At 43.8% G+C, this 15,597-nt stretch overlaps 1 protein-coding gene and 1 non-coding gene across 2 annotated transcripts in view; both read left to right on the forward strand.

Annotated features, from left to right (window-relative positions):
* The window catches only part of LOC116752159 (zinc finger protein 426-like), a 45,352-nt gene extending 44,231 nt beyond the window's left edge, over positions 1-1,121 (forward strand). The window contains exon 5 of the mRNA XM_032628895.1: positions 1,034-1,121. Within this exon, the coding sequence (XP_032484786.1) occupies positions 1,034-1,074 (41 nt within the window). The 3' untranslated portion in view covers positions 1,075-1,121. The remainder of the gene's footprint in view (positions 1-1,033) is intronic.
* Positions 1,122-7,901: 6,780 nt separating this feature from the next.
* On the forward strand, positions 7,902-8,112 carry LOC116752443. Its single transcript, XR_004349511.1, has one exon. It is a non-coding gene; the product is annotated as a small nucleolar RNA U3 (small nucleolar RNA).
* The last annotated feature ends 7,485 nt before the right edge of the window (positions 8,113-15,597 follow it).

A 15,597-nucleotide genomic window follows, 5' to 3' on the forward strand; every position in this document is an offset into this window, starting at 1 on the left:
GATGCAAACTAGTAGGATGGATGAACAACAAGGTCCTATGCACAGGGAATTATATTCAATATCCTGTGATAAACCATAATGGAAAAGTATATGAAACAGTGTTTGTATATATATATATGTGTGTATATATATATACACACACACACACACACACACACACATACATATGCAACTGAGTCACTTTGCTGTACAGGAGAAATTAACATTGTAGATCAACTATACTTCAATAAATTTTTTTAAAAAACTGAAAGTGGATAGGATATTATTTTTGAAAACAAGTGTCTTGAAGTTAAAACTAAAATTTGTTACACTTAAAAGGAAATCTTAACCAGAGCCAAGCAACTGTCATCACTATTATTAAATATTTGTTGATTCCACTGTTCCTCTTCCCTTTTATTAGATACTGAATACTACATAATTTTCATGTTTTAGGTGTGATGGATTCTCCACCAAGAAACTTAGAGGTATCCATTATTTCTGATAATGAACCATAACAAAATGGAAAAATTTTTTAAAAAAACTAAAATTTGTTCCTTATGTTTCTCCATAATTTTAGATATTTTTTTAAAGTTGATCAGAAACTACAAAATGGCACAAGATCTATGGAAGGGAATTTGTAATAGCCAACAAAAGTAAATGTATACTTGCCTTTGACCTAGAAAAACATCCTAGAAACTTATTTACTGCAGGTTATTAACAGATACTAAAACAACTGCTAGGGGAAAAAGATTCTGAGTATCAAAATATCACCCCACATAGATGCTTTTATTCTTATGGAAAAGTCTATCTTTAAAATAGAGAGCCCTGGTGATTACTATCTTAAGCAAGTAATCAAACTTATTACACTAACCAAGGGATGTCATAAGTTTACATCTTTCCAATGGAATGCAATTTGATGTACACAACATCACCTTCAAAATATTTTGAAATGACCTTTTGAAGCTTCTACACCAGGAGGTGGCACACTTTGGTCACAGGCATGTTTTTGTAAATAGTTTCTTGGGATCACAGCTATGCCCATTTGTTTTCTTAGGTCTTTGGCTGTTCTCCCACTACAAAGGCAGAGCTGAGTAATTCCGTACCTTACAGCCCACAAAGCATCAAGAACTTACTATCTGGACCTGTTCAAAAGCTTGCCAACCTCTCCTCTGAACCCTTTTACTAACTGACAGGAAATACAAGACATGAAGGAAAACTTAAACATACTGTGAAAATAGAAGCAGGAATATCAAAATGTGTGACTTTCTAAAAGAAGGCATATGACTCGTCAAAGAGTCAATATAATGAATATAATAGACAAACAACAGCAAGTGATCTAGGTTAAAACAGACTAAAAGGCATAAACAATTGTCATATATAAACCCTGATTGGGTTGTAGATCCCAAAACTACCCAAAACATATTTTGGAACAACGCAGAGAAGTTAATCTTTTAGAGTAGATATTAGAAGACATTGTTATTTTTACTTTCCTTGTGTGAAATAATGATATTATAATTTTACTAGGATAATGCCCATATCTTTAGGAGAAGCCTTACCAAGTTCTTAAAAGTCAAGTAGCACGTATGCAATTTATTTTCAACTTACACTCAAACACCTCACTATACAATGTATTCGTAAATCTATGAGAGAACAAATCTGCACAGTGCTCAAAATAAGTGAACCTACTACAACAAACATTCATTGTACTGGATGTTAACATTTTCTTGAGGTTTAAGATGTTACCAGAAAAAAAAAAGTGAGTAAAAAACACACTTAGTCCAAACTACACTCCTACCAGGACGAGAAGAAGACAACATCAGAAGTAGACAGCTAGCCCAAGATACTGGGCCTGACTCGTATGATCATTTATAATGTTTTCTTGACTTCTTGAACCATTGCGTATGAATCAAATGTTTTTCTATCATGGGCATGATCCTATGCTAGTTTTAAAAATCAATCCAATTGTTGGGTTTGTGACCAATTATCTTTGTCTAGTACTTCTGGATTACCTTGGTGGATTTCTCCACTCCAAGGCTCTAATTGGTTCGCCCTTAGGAAATGTATTCTAAAAGAAAGAAATTATAGTCCTGTTCAAGCCACTATCGGTATCCTAGGTGGGATCCTCTCACCTAGCCAATTAATAATACCTGCTCTGACCCTGGCCATAAAAATGAATTTTCCTCTAAAGTTACTCAAGCTCAGTTAGAGCAACAAGCAAAATTTCAGCCAAGGAATAAAACCTCTCACAATTATGGTATGGATTTATGTGGTTAACCCCAGGCTATGGTCATTTAAGTTTTAAGACCCTCCTTTATCTTGGGAACAATTAAATGATACTAAGGATGACCAGCCTAGTAACACCAAGAAGTTGGGCTGGGAGCCTTATGGACAGTGCCAACACATAATTTCCCTGAAAAATAAGGATTAGTACAGAACAGACTAAGTCAGATGACCTGGGAATATACTGGGCCGCACCTAATGGAAGTTCTTGGCTTAATTCTTACTTATGACTTTAATAATACTGCTAGCTATGTTATTTGTAGTTTGCCTGTTTAACAGGATTATTGTTTCTTGTATTTCCAAATGTGTGACTGAGCCTCCAACAAAAATAATGATGCCTAGGCAACTTGAAGCAGTTGATCAAGTATATAATTCTGTATGGGATCAATGATTGTAATAGTGTAACTCTAGATATGGGAAGATGCAATAAGAGGGAATTTTTTTTCTTGGAACAGACTAGTAAGACAGGTGATCCAGAGACCTTTGGCTATTGTTAATAAGACCTAGTCCAGTAATAGCACATTGAGTGGCCTATCAGCAAAATCTTTGCCAAACTTAGGAATGAGCCTTCCTAGCACCGTGGGACAAAATGGTCATGAAATGCCTCCCAAAGCATGGTCGAATTTATGACCATGAGGGGGCCCTGTCAACTACAAATTGGCACTTGCCACCTACCTCTACAAGGATTAAATCATGAACTGCTGCAGCTGCTGACTTTTAACACCCCCTGAAAGGCATTCAGGATGGAGAGCAGAAATGAGGCACTCTGTGCTCTGGGGAAAACTGGCAGAACAGGTCTTCAGATAGTTAGATATTTTCAGGAACCGATTTTATGAGCCCTGTTCTTATATCTCCTCATATCTAGAAAAGCACTAAAATCTTTCATGGTGACTCTGCTCCTCGTGACTAGCAGTAACCTTCACAAGATTAGCAGAAACCTTCTGCAAAAAAATATGTGCTTGATTGCATGTACTCCCCCTATACCAAAATCACATATATACTAACCTTCCCCCCCTACCTCTTTGGAGCAGTTACTCAGAGCTATCTGAGATGCTGTCTCTCGGGCCCCAAATGAAACTTAACTCACAGCTCTCACGTTGTGCATTTTTTTTAAGTTGGCACATGTACAATGCTAAAAATAAGTGAATCTACTACAAAGAACATTCATTGTACTGGATGTTCACATTTTCTTGAGGTTTAAGATTTTACCAAAAAATATATATATATATGGGGAAAAAACACGCTTAGTCCGAACACCCTGTTTATGGTTCCTCATTCTGGAACTAGTATCATAAAGCCTACGCCACATCTCCTGGAGGCTCGTTTTCACTCTGTGGGCATGTACAGCCCCAGGAAGCTCAGATGACGAGAAGACTGAGTACTCTTGCTTTTTATTAGAAGAAAGATCTGTGATCTACATACGTTTACATTTATATACAGAAATACGCATACCCTTGACACCTGAGAAAGTATTTTATCTACCTCTATGTAATATTCAAAAATAAAGAACACGGGAAGACAAACCCAAATTCTCAGATCAAATATTCTTTTTCATACAAAAAGAACCGGCCTTTTAAACCAACTCTCCCTAATACTCAGAGCAACACGTTAGGATCGCCAGGTTCGTGACACCCGGAGGAGGTGGGGAGCTGGAGCAACTGTTGACCAGAACAGCGAAAATTCTTTTCCTCGTGGAGGAAAGTCACAAAAAACGGAGTGGAGGCTTTAGAATAGGGAAACACAGTGAATGACAACACGCCGCAGAAGCGCCCTTACCTCACGTCTCACCGGCTAAACGCAGTGGCTCAGGTCCCGGAGGACACGAGCGGAGAGAGCAGGTCTTTCTAAGGCAGCGCCGTGGTGGCCTAGTCCAAACCTGTCCTTTATCGCCCTCCTCGCATCCCAGAGCCCTCCCTTGACGCGAGCCTCACAAAGGACACGCTGAACCACACGACGACTACAGCGACTTACTCCACCAAGAACTGGGCCACGAGGCAGAAGACTGCCACCGACCAGCGACGCTACTTCCGCTTCCTGCCTCGGCCGTAGGGGGCGGGGCCCCGGGACTGGCTGCCAATCAAGTTCAACCATTGCTGGCAGGGAATTGTAGTTGGTGCTGGAGGTCTTGAAGTTGGCTCAGCCTGGGTTCTGGAAGCAGAAACAGGCCCAACGAGCCAAACTTAGGCTAGAACTAGGCCTGTGGGCGGGGCTGTGAGGAGAGGGCGGCCCCATACCCAGAAGTGGTGCTGGTGCAGGAGGAGGCCCAGTGCTGGCTTAGGGATCAGAAAGGAGAGGTTGGGGGTGGATACTCACCCACCAGGTCGCTCCTCAAAAGCTTATCTACCTGCCTGTCCTCAACATCCTGGAGCCTTTAGAATGAGTCTCCCATATTGATAAGCCTGCCAATCCATGAGATAGGCTATCTATGAAACTGAGCGGGAGGGCCTGGGGCATGGAGGTCTCTTTTTTGTCCCCCATTTCTTGTAGGCAAGACTCCAGACTCTATGACCTTCTCAAGAGCAGACTCAAACAGTTTCCAATCAAGGGAGGAGCAGCCAAGAAACCACCTGAGGCAAGATTAAAGGGACCAGAGAAGCTCATCAAGATTGGGAGACTACCTGAGCCCCTGCACACACCCTAATCTTGTCAGCAACCCCACCCTTGGGAAGTATTGTTATAAAACTCCTTATCAAATCCTCCTGGGAGGGGACACATAGTTTTTCAAGGCAGGAGCCCATTGTGGCCGCCTTTGCCTGGCAAAGCAATAAAACTATTCTTTTCTATTGATACTTCACCCAAAACCCGTCTCTGAGGTTTGATTCGGTACCTTTGTACAGAGAAGCTGAGCTTTCAGCATCATCTCCTCCACTCAATCAATCCTTTATTCAACCTTTATTTCCCCTTATTTTTTTTAAATTTATATTGGTCACCGTGCTAAACTCTAATCATTGATTTCTTTGGGTATTCAAAGTAGTGACATTTTTCTGTTAGCTATGTGTTTTTCTTCCTTGAGTATTTATTCTGTTTTTTATTTTTCCCATGGCAGATACTCCAAGATGAAGAAAATAGCAGGAGAAATATAGGAGAGGCTGAACCCTGTGCAAATAAAAGATAAAGACCATGCTTGTGGGCAGCATACAGTTAACTTCTCCCATATTTCTCATTCTCAAGGTCAAGGAGACCTTCCCGACTGTACATGTGCAGAAAGTCTCCTTGGAGGTCAAAAAGGGAGTGATGTCAACCTATCTATAGGCCTCTTCACTGGAATCCATCTCAGCTAAGAGATGCCCTCGCACACATGGGAGGGCCCTAAGACAAACCAAATACGGACTCAGAACCAGGCAAAGCAAGATGATTGGCTAAAGGAAACTCAGAAGAAATGCCCCGTATACGTGATTCAAACTACCATGAGGGCACGACTCTCCGAGTCCGCCCGTGTGTCTATCCACACGTACTCTTTTTCCTCCTAATAAACACTTTACTTCTTCCACTACTCTTTGTCTCTTTGTGGAAATTTATTTCTACAAAACTGATGGGCCAGGGCCTTATCACTGGCCATTGGTCTAGTGGCTAGGATTCAGTGCTCTCACTGCCACAGCCTGACTTCAATCTCTGGCCAGGGAACCAAAAATCCTGCTTCAAGCCGCTGCAGGCGGAGGCCATCTGAGATCAGGTAGTGAGGAGCTTTATAGTAATGGTTCAAAGAGGAGGGTGTGATCAGCTCGTGGACATTCTTCTGATTGGCTGGTGGTGAGGCAATTAATGCCGAAAGCTCTGCTTCTCTGTACACTGGTGCCGAATCGAACTTCAGAGACAGAGTTTGGGTGAAGTAGAAAAGGATAGCTTTACTGCTTTGCCAGGCAAAGGGGGACACAGTGGGCTCCTGCCTTGAAAAACTATGTGTCCCGACCCAGGAGGATTTGATGAGGAGGTTTTTTTTTGTTTTTGTTTTTTGATGAGGAGTTTTACAGCAATAGTTCAAAGGTGGGGTTGCTGACAAGATTAGGGTGTGTGCAGGTAGTTTGCCATCATCCATGCCCATGTCGTTTTGAAAGTTCTCATTTAAAGAAGCATTTTCTCATCCCACCATACCTTTGGGTTATAACATCTGCCTTGTGCTTGTGGACGGGAGGGTGGACAACAGTTTGAAAGATGAGAAAATAGAGGCCCAGCGTCACCTGAACGTAATTCCACTTCAGCTCTTCCCCCACCCCAGTGGGTCGGGAAAAAAGCACTACTGGGGCAGGACTGAACCTACCCAGTGACCCTGACCCACCCCGCAAGCCGGCAGTCCATACCTCTGCTGAGTGACCTTGACTCCCGCTGAGGCTGCAGGCCTGCTGATTCCCACTTCGCTTCCGGTTTTGTAGGCCGGAAAGGGGCGGGGCCCTAGGGAGGAGCCTAAAGAAGCCAGAGGGGCGGCCATGTTCCTGAAATCGCTCCAGCCTGGCGCCACTTACCAAGGTAAGTGGACGGAGCTAGAGAGGAGAAAGATTCTTGGAGGGCGTGGCCTGGGCAGAGATAAGGCCTGGGGGCGTGACCGGGGCTGAAGACCAATCCTAGAAGGCGAGGCTGGGCGTAGGTACAGGATCTGGTGGGCGGGGCTGAACCGGGCTCCAGGCTCAGGGTCTGAGCTGGGGGAGGGGTTCAGGTGTGAGGGCGGGGCTTGGGCGGGGCCTCGCTTCTAGTTGGCCAGTCCTCAGGATATCCAATACAGGCTTTTCTTGCTCCTTTTCTCTACCATTCCCGAGACCCTTATACAACAGAACACCAGGTTTAGGAAGGTATCTGTCCACAAAGGGCTCATCCTCTGTTTACCCTGTTTCTTCTTTAGGGTGTTAAAGTTTAAAGTTTTCTTCTTCAGTGGGTGTATCTTTCTATTAGGTTAACTCCTAGACACTGTACATACATACATCTAAATTTTCGTTTCATTTCCCATTTGACTATTTTTGGGGAGTTCTGAGAGATGAGGGATGTGCTCTGATTTAAATCATAGGTGTAAATCAGAGTTTCCTGCTGATAAAGTGGATATTCAACAAATACGAATTCCTTTCATTTTTCCCCTTATGAAGGGTGAAGAGGAATACAAATGTTAGCAGCTTCTCTTAATTCCTGTGTTACGAAATTATAATATTTTTCAAATAAATTTATTTATTTTTGGTTGCGTTGGGTCTTCATTGCTGCTCACAGGCTTTCTCTAGTTGCGGAGAGCAGGGGCTACTCTTCTTTGCAGTGTGCAGGCTTCTCATTGCGGTGGCTTCTCTTGTTGCGGAGCATGGGCTCCAGGCACACGGGCTTCAATAGTTGTGGCACACAGGCTCAGTAGTTGTGGCTCACAGGCTCTAGAGCACAGGCTCAGTAGTTGTGGTGCGTGGGCTTAGTTGCTCCGCGGCATGTGGGATCTTTCCGGACCAGGACTGGAATCTGTGTCCCCTGCACTGGCAGGCGGATTCTTAACCAGTGTGCCACCAGGGAAGTCCCAAGAAGTTATAGTGAATAATTTACATGGCAAATCTGGTGATGTGCTGCCATCTGCTGGGAATCAAGGGTATTAGATTCTATCTCAACTGGCTACTTTTGAAATCAACCATAAAACTTTCCTTTCCTTATTGGAAAGTTCTCATTTTAAGAAAGCATTTTTCAAGACTGTACTTTCAGGGATCATTTCTATAGGTTGTTTCTAGAGAAGTTTCTCTGAATGTGTAGAGCACCTGAAACCACGAGGAGGAGGTGTGGTGTTCTGTCCTGAGCATGAAGCTGGTTATTGGTGTTGCTTCTGCAGCTGCCATTAGCCATTGATGACCGCTCTTCTCTTCCTTTGGGAGAGTGAGAGGGAGAGAATGCCATCTGAGTAAAAAAATAAATAAGAATAATAAAAAGTTTTAAATTAAAAAAGAAAAGAATAAGCAAAAAGAGAAAAAAAAGAGAAAAAAGATTTTTTTAAAAAAAGCATTTTTCCTTACCACTATATCTTTGGGTTCTAACAGTGTTTAGTGCTTGGGCTTGCAGCGGGGAAGAGCGACGGTTTGGCAAATGGGAAAACTAAGGCCCAGAGTTATCTAGACACAGTATTTCCACATTACCCCCAGCAATCAGGCTGAAGGAATTTGGGGACTGTGAGAATTTCTGGAGGAAGAATGAACCGCAAGTGCAAACGTCCTGAGGCAGGAAAAGTTTGGCCTCTTTGACCAACAGCAGAAGCTCAATACCTAAAATGGTTGAAGTGAATTGTGAAGGTTGGAGACCAGCAGGAGATAAAATCAGAGAAGTAACAGAGTCAGATCATATGAGGCCATCTGGGCAACTGTAAGAATTTTGGGTTTTACTCTGAGTGCGGTGGGGAGCCCCTGAAGGGTTTTGAGCTACATTATCTGATGTATATTTTTAAAAGATCTCTGTCTTGTGTGTGACTCCATGGAAGCAAATATAGAATTGGGGAGGACAATTAGAAAGTTAAGGCAATAATCCTGATGACAGATGAAGATGTCTGGACAAAGGTGGCAGGGGAGGATGGAAGGAGTGGGACAGTGCTCTGATGCTAAAAATAAGGTAGAGCCGATGACTGTCTGCTGATGGATTTGTTGTGTAGTTTGGGGGCAAGGAGTCAAGAATGACTCTGAGGGACTTCCCTGGTGGTGCAGTGGTTAAGACTCTGTGATCCCAATGCAGGGGGCCCAGGTTCAATCCCTGGTCAGGGAATTAGGTCCCACATGCATGCTGCAACTAAGAGTTCACATGCCACAACTAAGGAGCCCGCCTGCCACAACTAAGACCTAGCGCAACCAAATAATAAAATAAATATATAGATTTTTTTAAAAATGAGGATTTTTGTTTGTTCTGTATTGTCAAATAAAAATAATTCTGGACATTGGCAAGAGGAGACTTCATTCAAAATGGTTGTTGCAAGAGGGAGAACACTCCGACGAGATCTGCAAGCATCTTAACGAGTTAGGCAGAAAAAGGCTCTTCTTTTGTTGGGGGAGTTTCTCCCCAAGAAGCTCAGGGGATATCTTTGCATTTAAGGAGGTGCAGTGTACATGGCTGACATTAGCTTTTGATTACTGAGGCATCTATTTCAAAGATATCCGTTTCAGATAAATCTATTACCAGTTGCATAACACAGTTACTAGCTAAACAACCAGTTAGAAACAAGGCTGCCCCATCCACGAAGGTCCTCTTTTAGCGATCCCTGGGCAACCTAGATAACTGATTGTTTAAGTGATCGCATTTTTCTCTTCCTGCCCCCTAGTTCCTGCTCTTATGTTTTAAATTCACCAATACAGAGTGAAACCTTAAAATACTTGTCACCCCACCCTCCACCCCAAGAAAGACAGAACCCAGGTCTGTGCTTCCTATCTCCTTCTATCTGAGACCTTAGGCATGCCCTCGTACCTTTTAGAATCTGTGACTAATAAACCTTGTTTTTTCAGGTTCCCTGTGGATTGTTGCTGAGGTGCTTCTTGAAATTCTCAGTGAAAAAAAAATTAGTAGCCAATCTAATAAAGAAATAGAGAATTTTATTCTAGCCAACCTGAGGATTATAACCTGGGAGACAGTCTTTCAGAAAGCTCTGAGGACTTTTCCACCAGCTACAGGTCAAAGCACAGTTAGATACATTTTTTTGAGAAAAAGGTTATACATCAAAGTGACATGCTGAGAGTTCACACAGTACAGATCTGCACGTACAAGGCAAATAGTTAGTCATTGTGACCTTTTACAAGATTAAGAAAGCAATGTTATCTCCCAAGGAGTTACCTTGCTGGTGCCAGGAGAAAATTGCTCTTTACAATCGGGCAGGTATTCTTGTGTCTTCTAAGGAGGTCTGGTTAATGTATAATGCAGAAGCACATTGTACACAAAGGAGAGGAGGTAGTGGCCCAAATGGGCAGAGAGAGAATCTTATGTTTAATTTTTTCTTGTCCAGCCTTAAAATAAATTTATTTCATCACAATCATAATAAGAAACCATAAGGGCCAGTCCAGCCACATAGCAGTGGCTCAGGTTGGGGAAATGTCTGTGGAGGCTCGCTGCATTTAGTCTGGGCCCAGGTGAGTGCTCCAGGCATCCCTAGCTGATAGCATCCTTGTCGATAGGCTGAGATAGACACAAAACAGGTATGGGGACTTCCCTGGTGGCGCAGTGGTTAAGAATCCGCCTGCCAATGCAGGGGTCACGGGTTCGATCCCTGGTCCGGGAAGATTCCCCATGCCGTGGAGCAACTAAGCCCTCAAGCCACAACTATTGAGCCCATGTGCCACAACTACTGAAGCCCGCGTGCCTAGAGCCCGTGCTCCGCAGCGACAGAAGCCACCGCAATGAGAAACCCGCGCACCGCAACAAAGACTAGCCCCCGCTCGCCTCAACTGCAGAAAGCCAGCGTGCAAGCAACGAAGACCCAACACAGCCCAAAATATGTAAATAAATAAATTTATTTTAAAAAAATCAAAAAAAATTTTTAAACAGGTATGCATCTACTTTAGTCTGAGTTAGGGCAGAAACTCCATTCCCCTGGCTCCCTGGGTCCGAGTGGGGGGAATTTCAGCTGAAGCAACAGTTCTGATCCCTCTCTGCACATACACGTGCACACACTTTATCTGAATAGTGGGTTTGGAAGAAGGAGCTGAGTTTGAACGGTTCACACCCTTTCTCTCTGCCTTTTGGAGTCTTCTGGGCCCCAGGCAGAGGGTATTTTGATCAGGCTGGGGCCATGCAGTAAGCATCTACAGGAGCCTTGTGGTTGACCAGCTCTGCCATGCCCGAGTAGGTCTGGCAATTTTAGGGGTGAAATATCAGAAAACCCACCAGGCTGCATAGTGGAGCCACGTGTTTCAGTCCTGCTTTTATGGGCCATGAAGCTGACGTTTTCATTGCTGATTCCTGTGACTGGTCTCAAACTCAGGAGGGAAATGAAGAGATGCCCATGATTGTTTTTTGTCCAAAGTCACAATAATAGACTGCCAACTAAAAATTGTCACCTGCCTTCTGGTTCTACAAGAATGAAGTCACTAGCCACTGCAGTGGCTGACCTTCAACTCCTGCAAGGAGTTCAGGGTGGAGATCAGGAATGAGGCACTCTGTGCTCTGGGAAAAACTGGCAGAACAGGTCTTCCGATAGTTAGATTTTTCAGAAGATTTTATCAGTCTGGTTTCTTCCATCTTCTCATATTTAGAAAAGCACTAAAATTATTAACGGAGACATCTGCCCCTTGCGACTAGCAGCAACCTTCTACCAAATGTGTGCTTGATTGCACGTATCCCCCTTCATTAAAGTCATATGTATACTGACCTCCTCCCCTACCTCTTGGGAGCAGTTCCTCAGAGCTATCTGAGAGGCTGTCTCCTGGGCTATAGTCCTCATTTTGTCCCTAATCAAACTTAACTCACAACTCTCACATTGTGCATTTTTTTTTCAGTCAACAAGACAAAGAAAGTTTTAGAAGACGATAAGCCAAACTTACAATGATTCCCTGCGGGCCAGAGATTAGAAATAGATTCAATTTCTGTAATGTTAAAATTATTTACAAGCAGGTATTATTTTCAACATCAGGAAAATTTCTTGTTAACCAGAAATTATATGTTTTTTAAGGCTCTTTTTTAAAAAATTATTTATTTATTTGGCTGCACTGGGTCTTAGTTGCAGCATGCGGGATCTTTAGTTGTAGCATGTGAGATCTTTAGTTCCCTGACCAGGGATCGAACGCGGGCCCCCTGCTTTGGGACTGCGGAGTCTTAACCACTGGACCACCAGGGAAGTCCCAAGGCTTATTTTATACTTTACTTTTTTAACTGAAGTATAGTTGATTTACAATGTTGTGTTAATTTCTTCTCAAGAATTATATGTTTAAACGCAAATAACCATCCATCAGTGAATGGATAACAAATTGTCTCTAGTCATATGATGGAATACTACTCAGGAACAACTTTTTTTCTTAAGTTTTTTGGTTTTTATTTTTTTGGTCACGCTGCAGGGCATGCGGGATCTTAGTTCCCCCGACCACCAGGGATCAAACAGGGGCCCCCTACAGTGGAAGCATGGAGTCCTAACCACTGGACTGCCCGGGAATTCCTGGGAACAAATTTTTGATCCCTGCAACAGTCTGGATAAATCTCAAAATTATTACGCTGGGTGAAAGAAACAAGACCCCTCCCATACACACAGAGAAAATAACACACTATATGATTCCATTTATATAATATTCTAGGAAAAGCAAAATAATCTATAGTGACGGAAAGATCAGTGGTCCTGGGGACAGGAACGGAGGGAGGGTTATGAGGGGCCACAAGGAAACTTTTGGGGGTGATGGAAATGTTTGTTATTTTGATTGTAGTGGTGGTTTTATGAGTGTACACATGTCAAAAGTCATCAAATTACTTAAACATGTGGTTTGTTATACATTAATCATGCCTCAATAAACTAAAAAAGTTTTTTTGTCTAATGGAGCACAGTTACTGGGCCATCCTTTCACATAATGTTCCATGTCAACAAAGCAAATTCACATAATGGTTAAGATCATGGAATAAGATTACTCAAGTTTTGCTACGTCATTAGCTGTATGGCTTTGGGCAACTTAACTTCTCTGTGTCTCAGTTTCCTCCTCTGTGCCTTTCTCACTGGGCTGCTGATAGTACATGAAGGACTGAGCACAGTACCTGACATGCAATAAGCAAGCACTTGATAAATGATACCTTACCTTCATGGGATGGTGTATTTTTTTTTTTTTTTTTTTTTTTTTTTTTTTTTTTTTGGCGGTACGCGGGCCTCCCACTGCCGCGGCCTCTCCCGTCGCGGAGCACAGGCCACGGAAGCGCAGGCTCAGCGGCCATGGCCCACGGGCCCAGCCGCTCCGCGGCACGCGGGATCCTCCCGGACCGGGGCACGAACCCGCGTCCCCTGCATCGCCAGGCGGACCCCCAACCACCGCGCCACCAGGGAAGCCCCTGATGGTGTATTTTTTGTTTGTTTTGTTTTGGGGGGTTATTTTTTGGCCATGCTGCGTGGCTTGTGGGATTTTAGTTCCCCGACCAGGGATTGAACCCCAGACACTTGGCAGTGAGAGCTCAGATCCTAACCACTGGACAGCCAGGGAATTCCCATGGAAGGGTGTATATTAATCATGTTTTTTATTTTCTACATTTTATGATGCTTTGACATCTTAGGTCTTGCAAACCTGGGGAAAGACCGCCACTCCCAGGGTTAGCTAGTTTCTAGAGATAGCAAACCACATGCCTGGGAGCCCGTTTCTCATATGCAAACCAGCCAATCCGATCACCTCCTTTATCTAACCCTGGGACCCTAAACCAATATTCCCTCTGCCCTAAATCACCCCAGGACCATGTAGCATGCAACTAGGGACCACCCCTAGAGCCTAGAACCCACTGAAATTATTTATTTATTTATTTAAATGCCTTTTAAAACATATTTATTTATTTATATATATATAGATTTAATTGTTGGCTGCATTGGATCTTAGTTGCAGCACGCAGGATCTTTCTTGCAGCATGCGGGATCTTTTGTTGTGGCACATGGTCTTCTCTCCCTAGTTTCAGCCTGCCGGCTCAGTTGTGATCCCACGGCATGTGGGATCTTAGTTCCCCGACCAGGGATCAAACCCACGTCCCCTGCATTGGAAGGCGGATTCTTAACCACTGGACCACCAGGGAAGTCCCCCACTGAAATTACTTAAACCATCCAATTCTTAGCTTGCTCTGCTGGCCTCCCCTGCCTCTCCCATTCCTTCCAGCAAAAACTATAACAGAGGCTCTGGCCCATGCTTTTCCCTCGCTCTTGCTGACCAGTCCTGGTGCGCCCCCGTGTGGCCGTGCTTGGCATGGCATGCACCTGCTCTTGGGAATTGTAGTAATAAGCCCTTCTTTAAAGGACAGTTGTTAGAGGATGGAGAGAATGAAGAGACCACCGAAATAAGAAAGCATCTTGAGACCGAAAAACAAGGCAGGCAGCTCCATATAATCAATGGCTCAGTTTATTAGAGGGTAACTTGCTCACAGGGTGGGATCAATTGGACAGCGATCCGGAAGCATCCACAGCCTCACTCCACACCCCCGAGGGGCCATTTGAACAATTTATAGTTAACCCAGGGGATGGGGGAATGTGCTTGGAAACAGGATGTGCGTTCCTAAGTCAAGATTTATAAATGGGTAACTAGTCTCATGGGTGCCGGGAATACATCAGCAGTGAAAGTTTTCATCATTGTTTGGGGCCTAACAGAGCATAGAGGCCACCTGAACCTAATGATTATGAAACAGTATTAACTACAAAGCCCTTGACGACAGAGAAGTCATTTACTGTACAGTACAGTCTTGCATAGGGTCAGCGGAAGGACAGGAGGAACAGGGCCCAAGATGGTGTCAGTTATGCTAATGGCCATACAACCGCTGTCTCCACGTCTATCACCTCACTATACGTGATTAAAACAAGTTCCAGGTACATTCTGTCTTGTTTTATTTTGGTGGGGGTGAATTAGAAAAAAAATAGCTTTATTGCTTTGCCAGGCAAAGGGGGCCACAGCAGGCTAATGTCCTCAAAACTGTGTGTCCCGACCTGGAGTGGGGTAGTGAGGAGTTTTATAGTAATGGTTCAAAGAGGAGGGCGTGATCAGCTCGTGGACATTCTTCTGATTTGTTGGTTGTGAGGTAGGTGGGAGTCAGCATCATTAACCTTCTGGTTCTAACCGTTCTGGGGTCTAAATGCTTGTGGGCACCATACCGTTAGTTAACTTCTCCCACCTGGTGGAGGTTTCAGTACCTGCAAAACAGCTTGAAGATATTATGTATATCCCTTGGGGGGGGGGGGAGTACCAGGACCCTGTCCCAAGGCTGCACTATTGTCCAGGTACATTTTAAAACAGATGACAGGGACTTCCCTGGAGGTCCAGTGGTTGACACTCCACGCTTCCACTGCAGGGGGCACGGGTTTGATCCCTGGCTGGGGAACTAAGATCCCGCATGCTGTGCGGCGTGGCCAAAAAAAAAAAATGTATATACATATGTATAACTGAGTCACGAGTCACTTTGCTGTACAGCAGAAATTAACACAACATTGTAAATCAACTATACTTCAAAAAAAAATTAACGCTCATTTCATGGGTGGGCACTTAGGATCACTATCAGTCTGCCACCTGCATCTTTCAAGTGGTTCAGACTCAAAGGGCAGGAAAAGGAGTTGCTACCTTTTGAACCCCTAAAACCAAAGCCACCTGTGAGGCCCTTCTAACCTCTCCCCATCATCTCTCTGACTTCACTCTTGATTGCTCACCCCGTTCCCTCGGCCACTCGGACCTTCTTCCCATCCCTGGAAATTGCCAAGCTCACTCCCATCTC

Source organism: Phocoena sinus, chromosome 3, assembly GCF_008692025.1.
Source record: "Phocoena sinus isolate mPhoSin1 chromosome 3, mPhoSin1.pri, whole genome shotgun sequence".
Lineage (NCBI taxonomy): Eukaryota > Metazoa > Chordata > Mammalia > Artiodactyla > Phocoenidae > Phocoena > Phocoena sinus.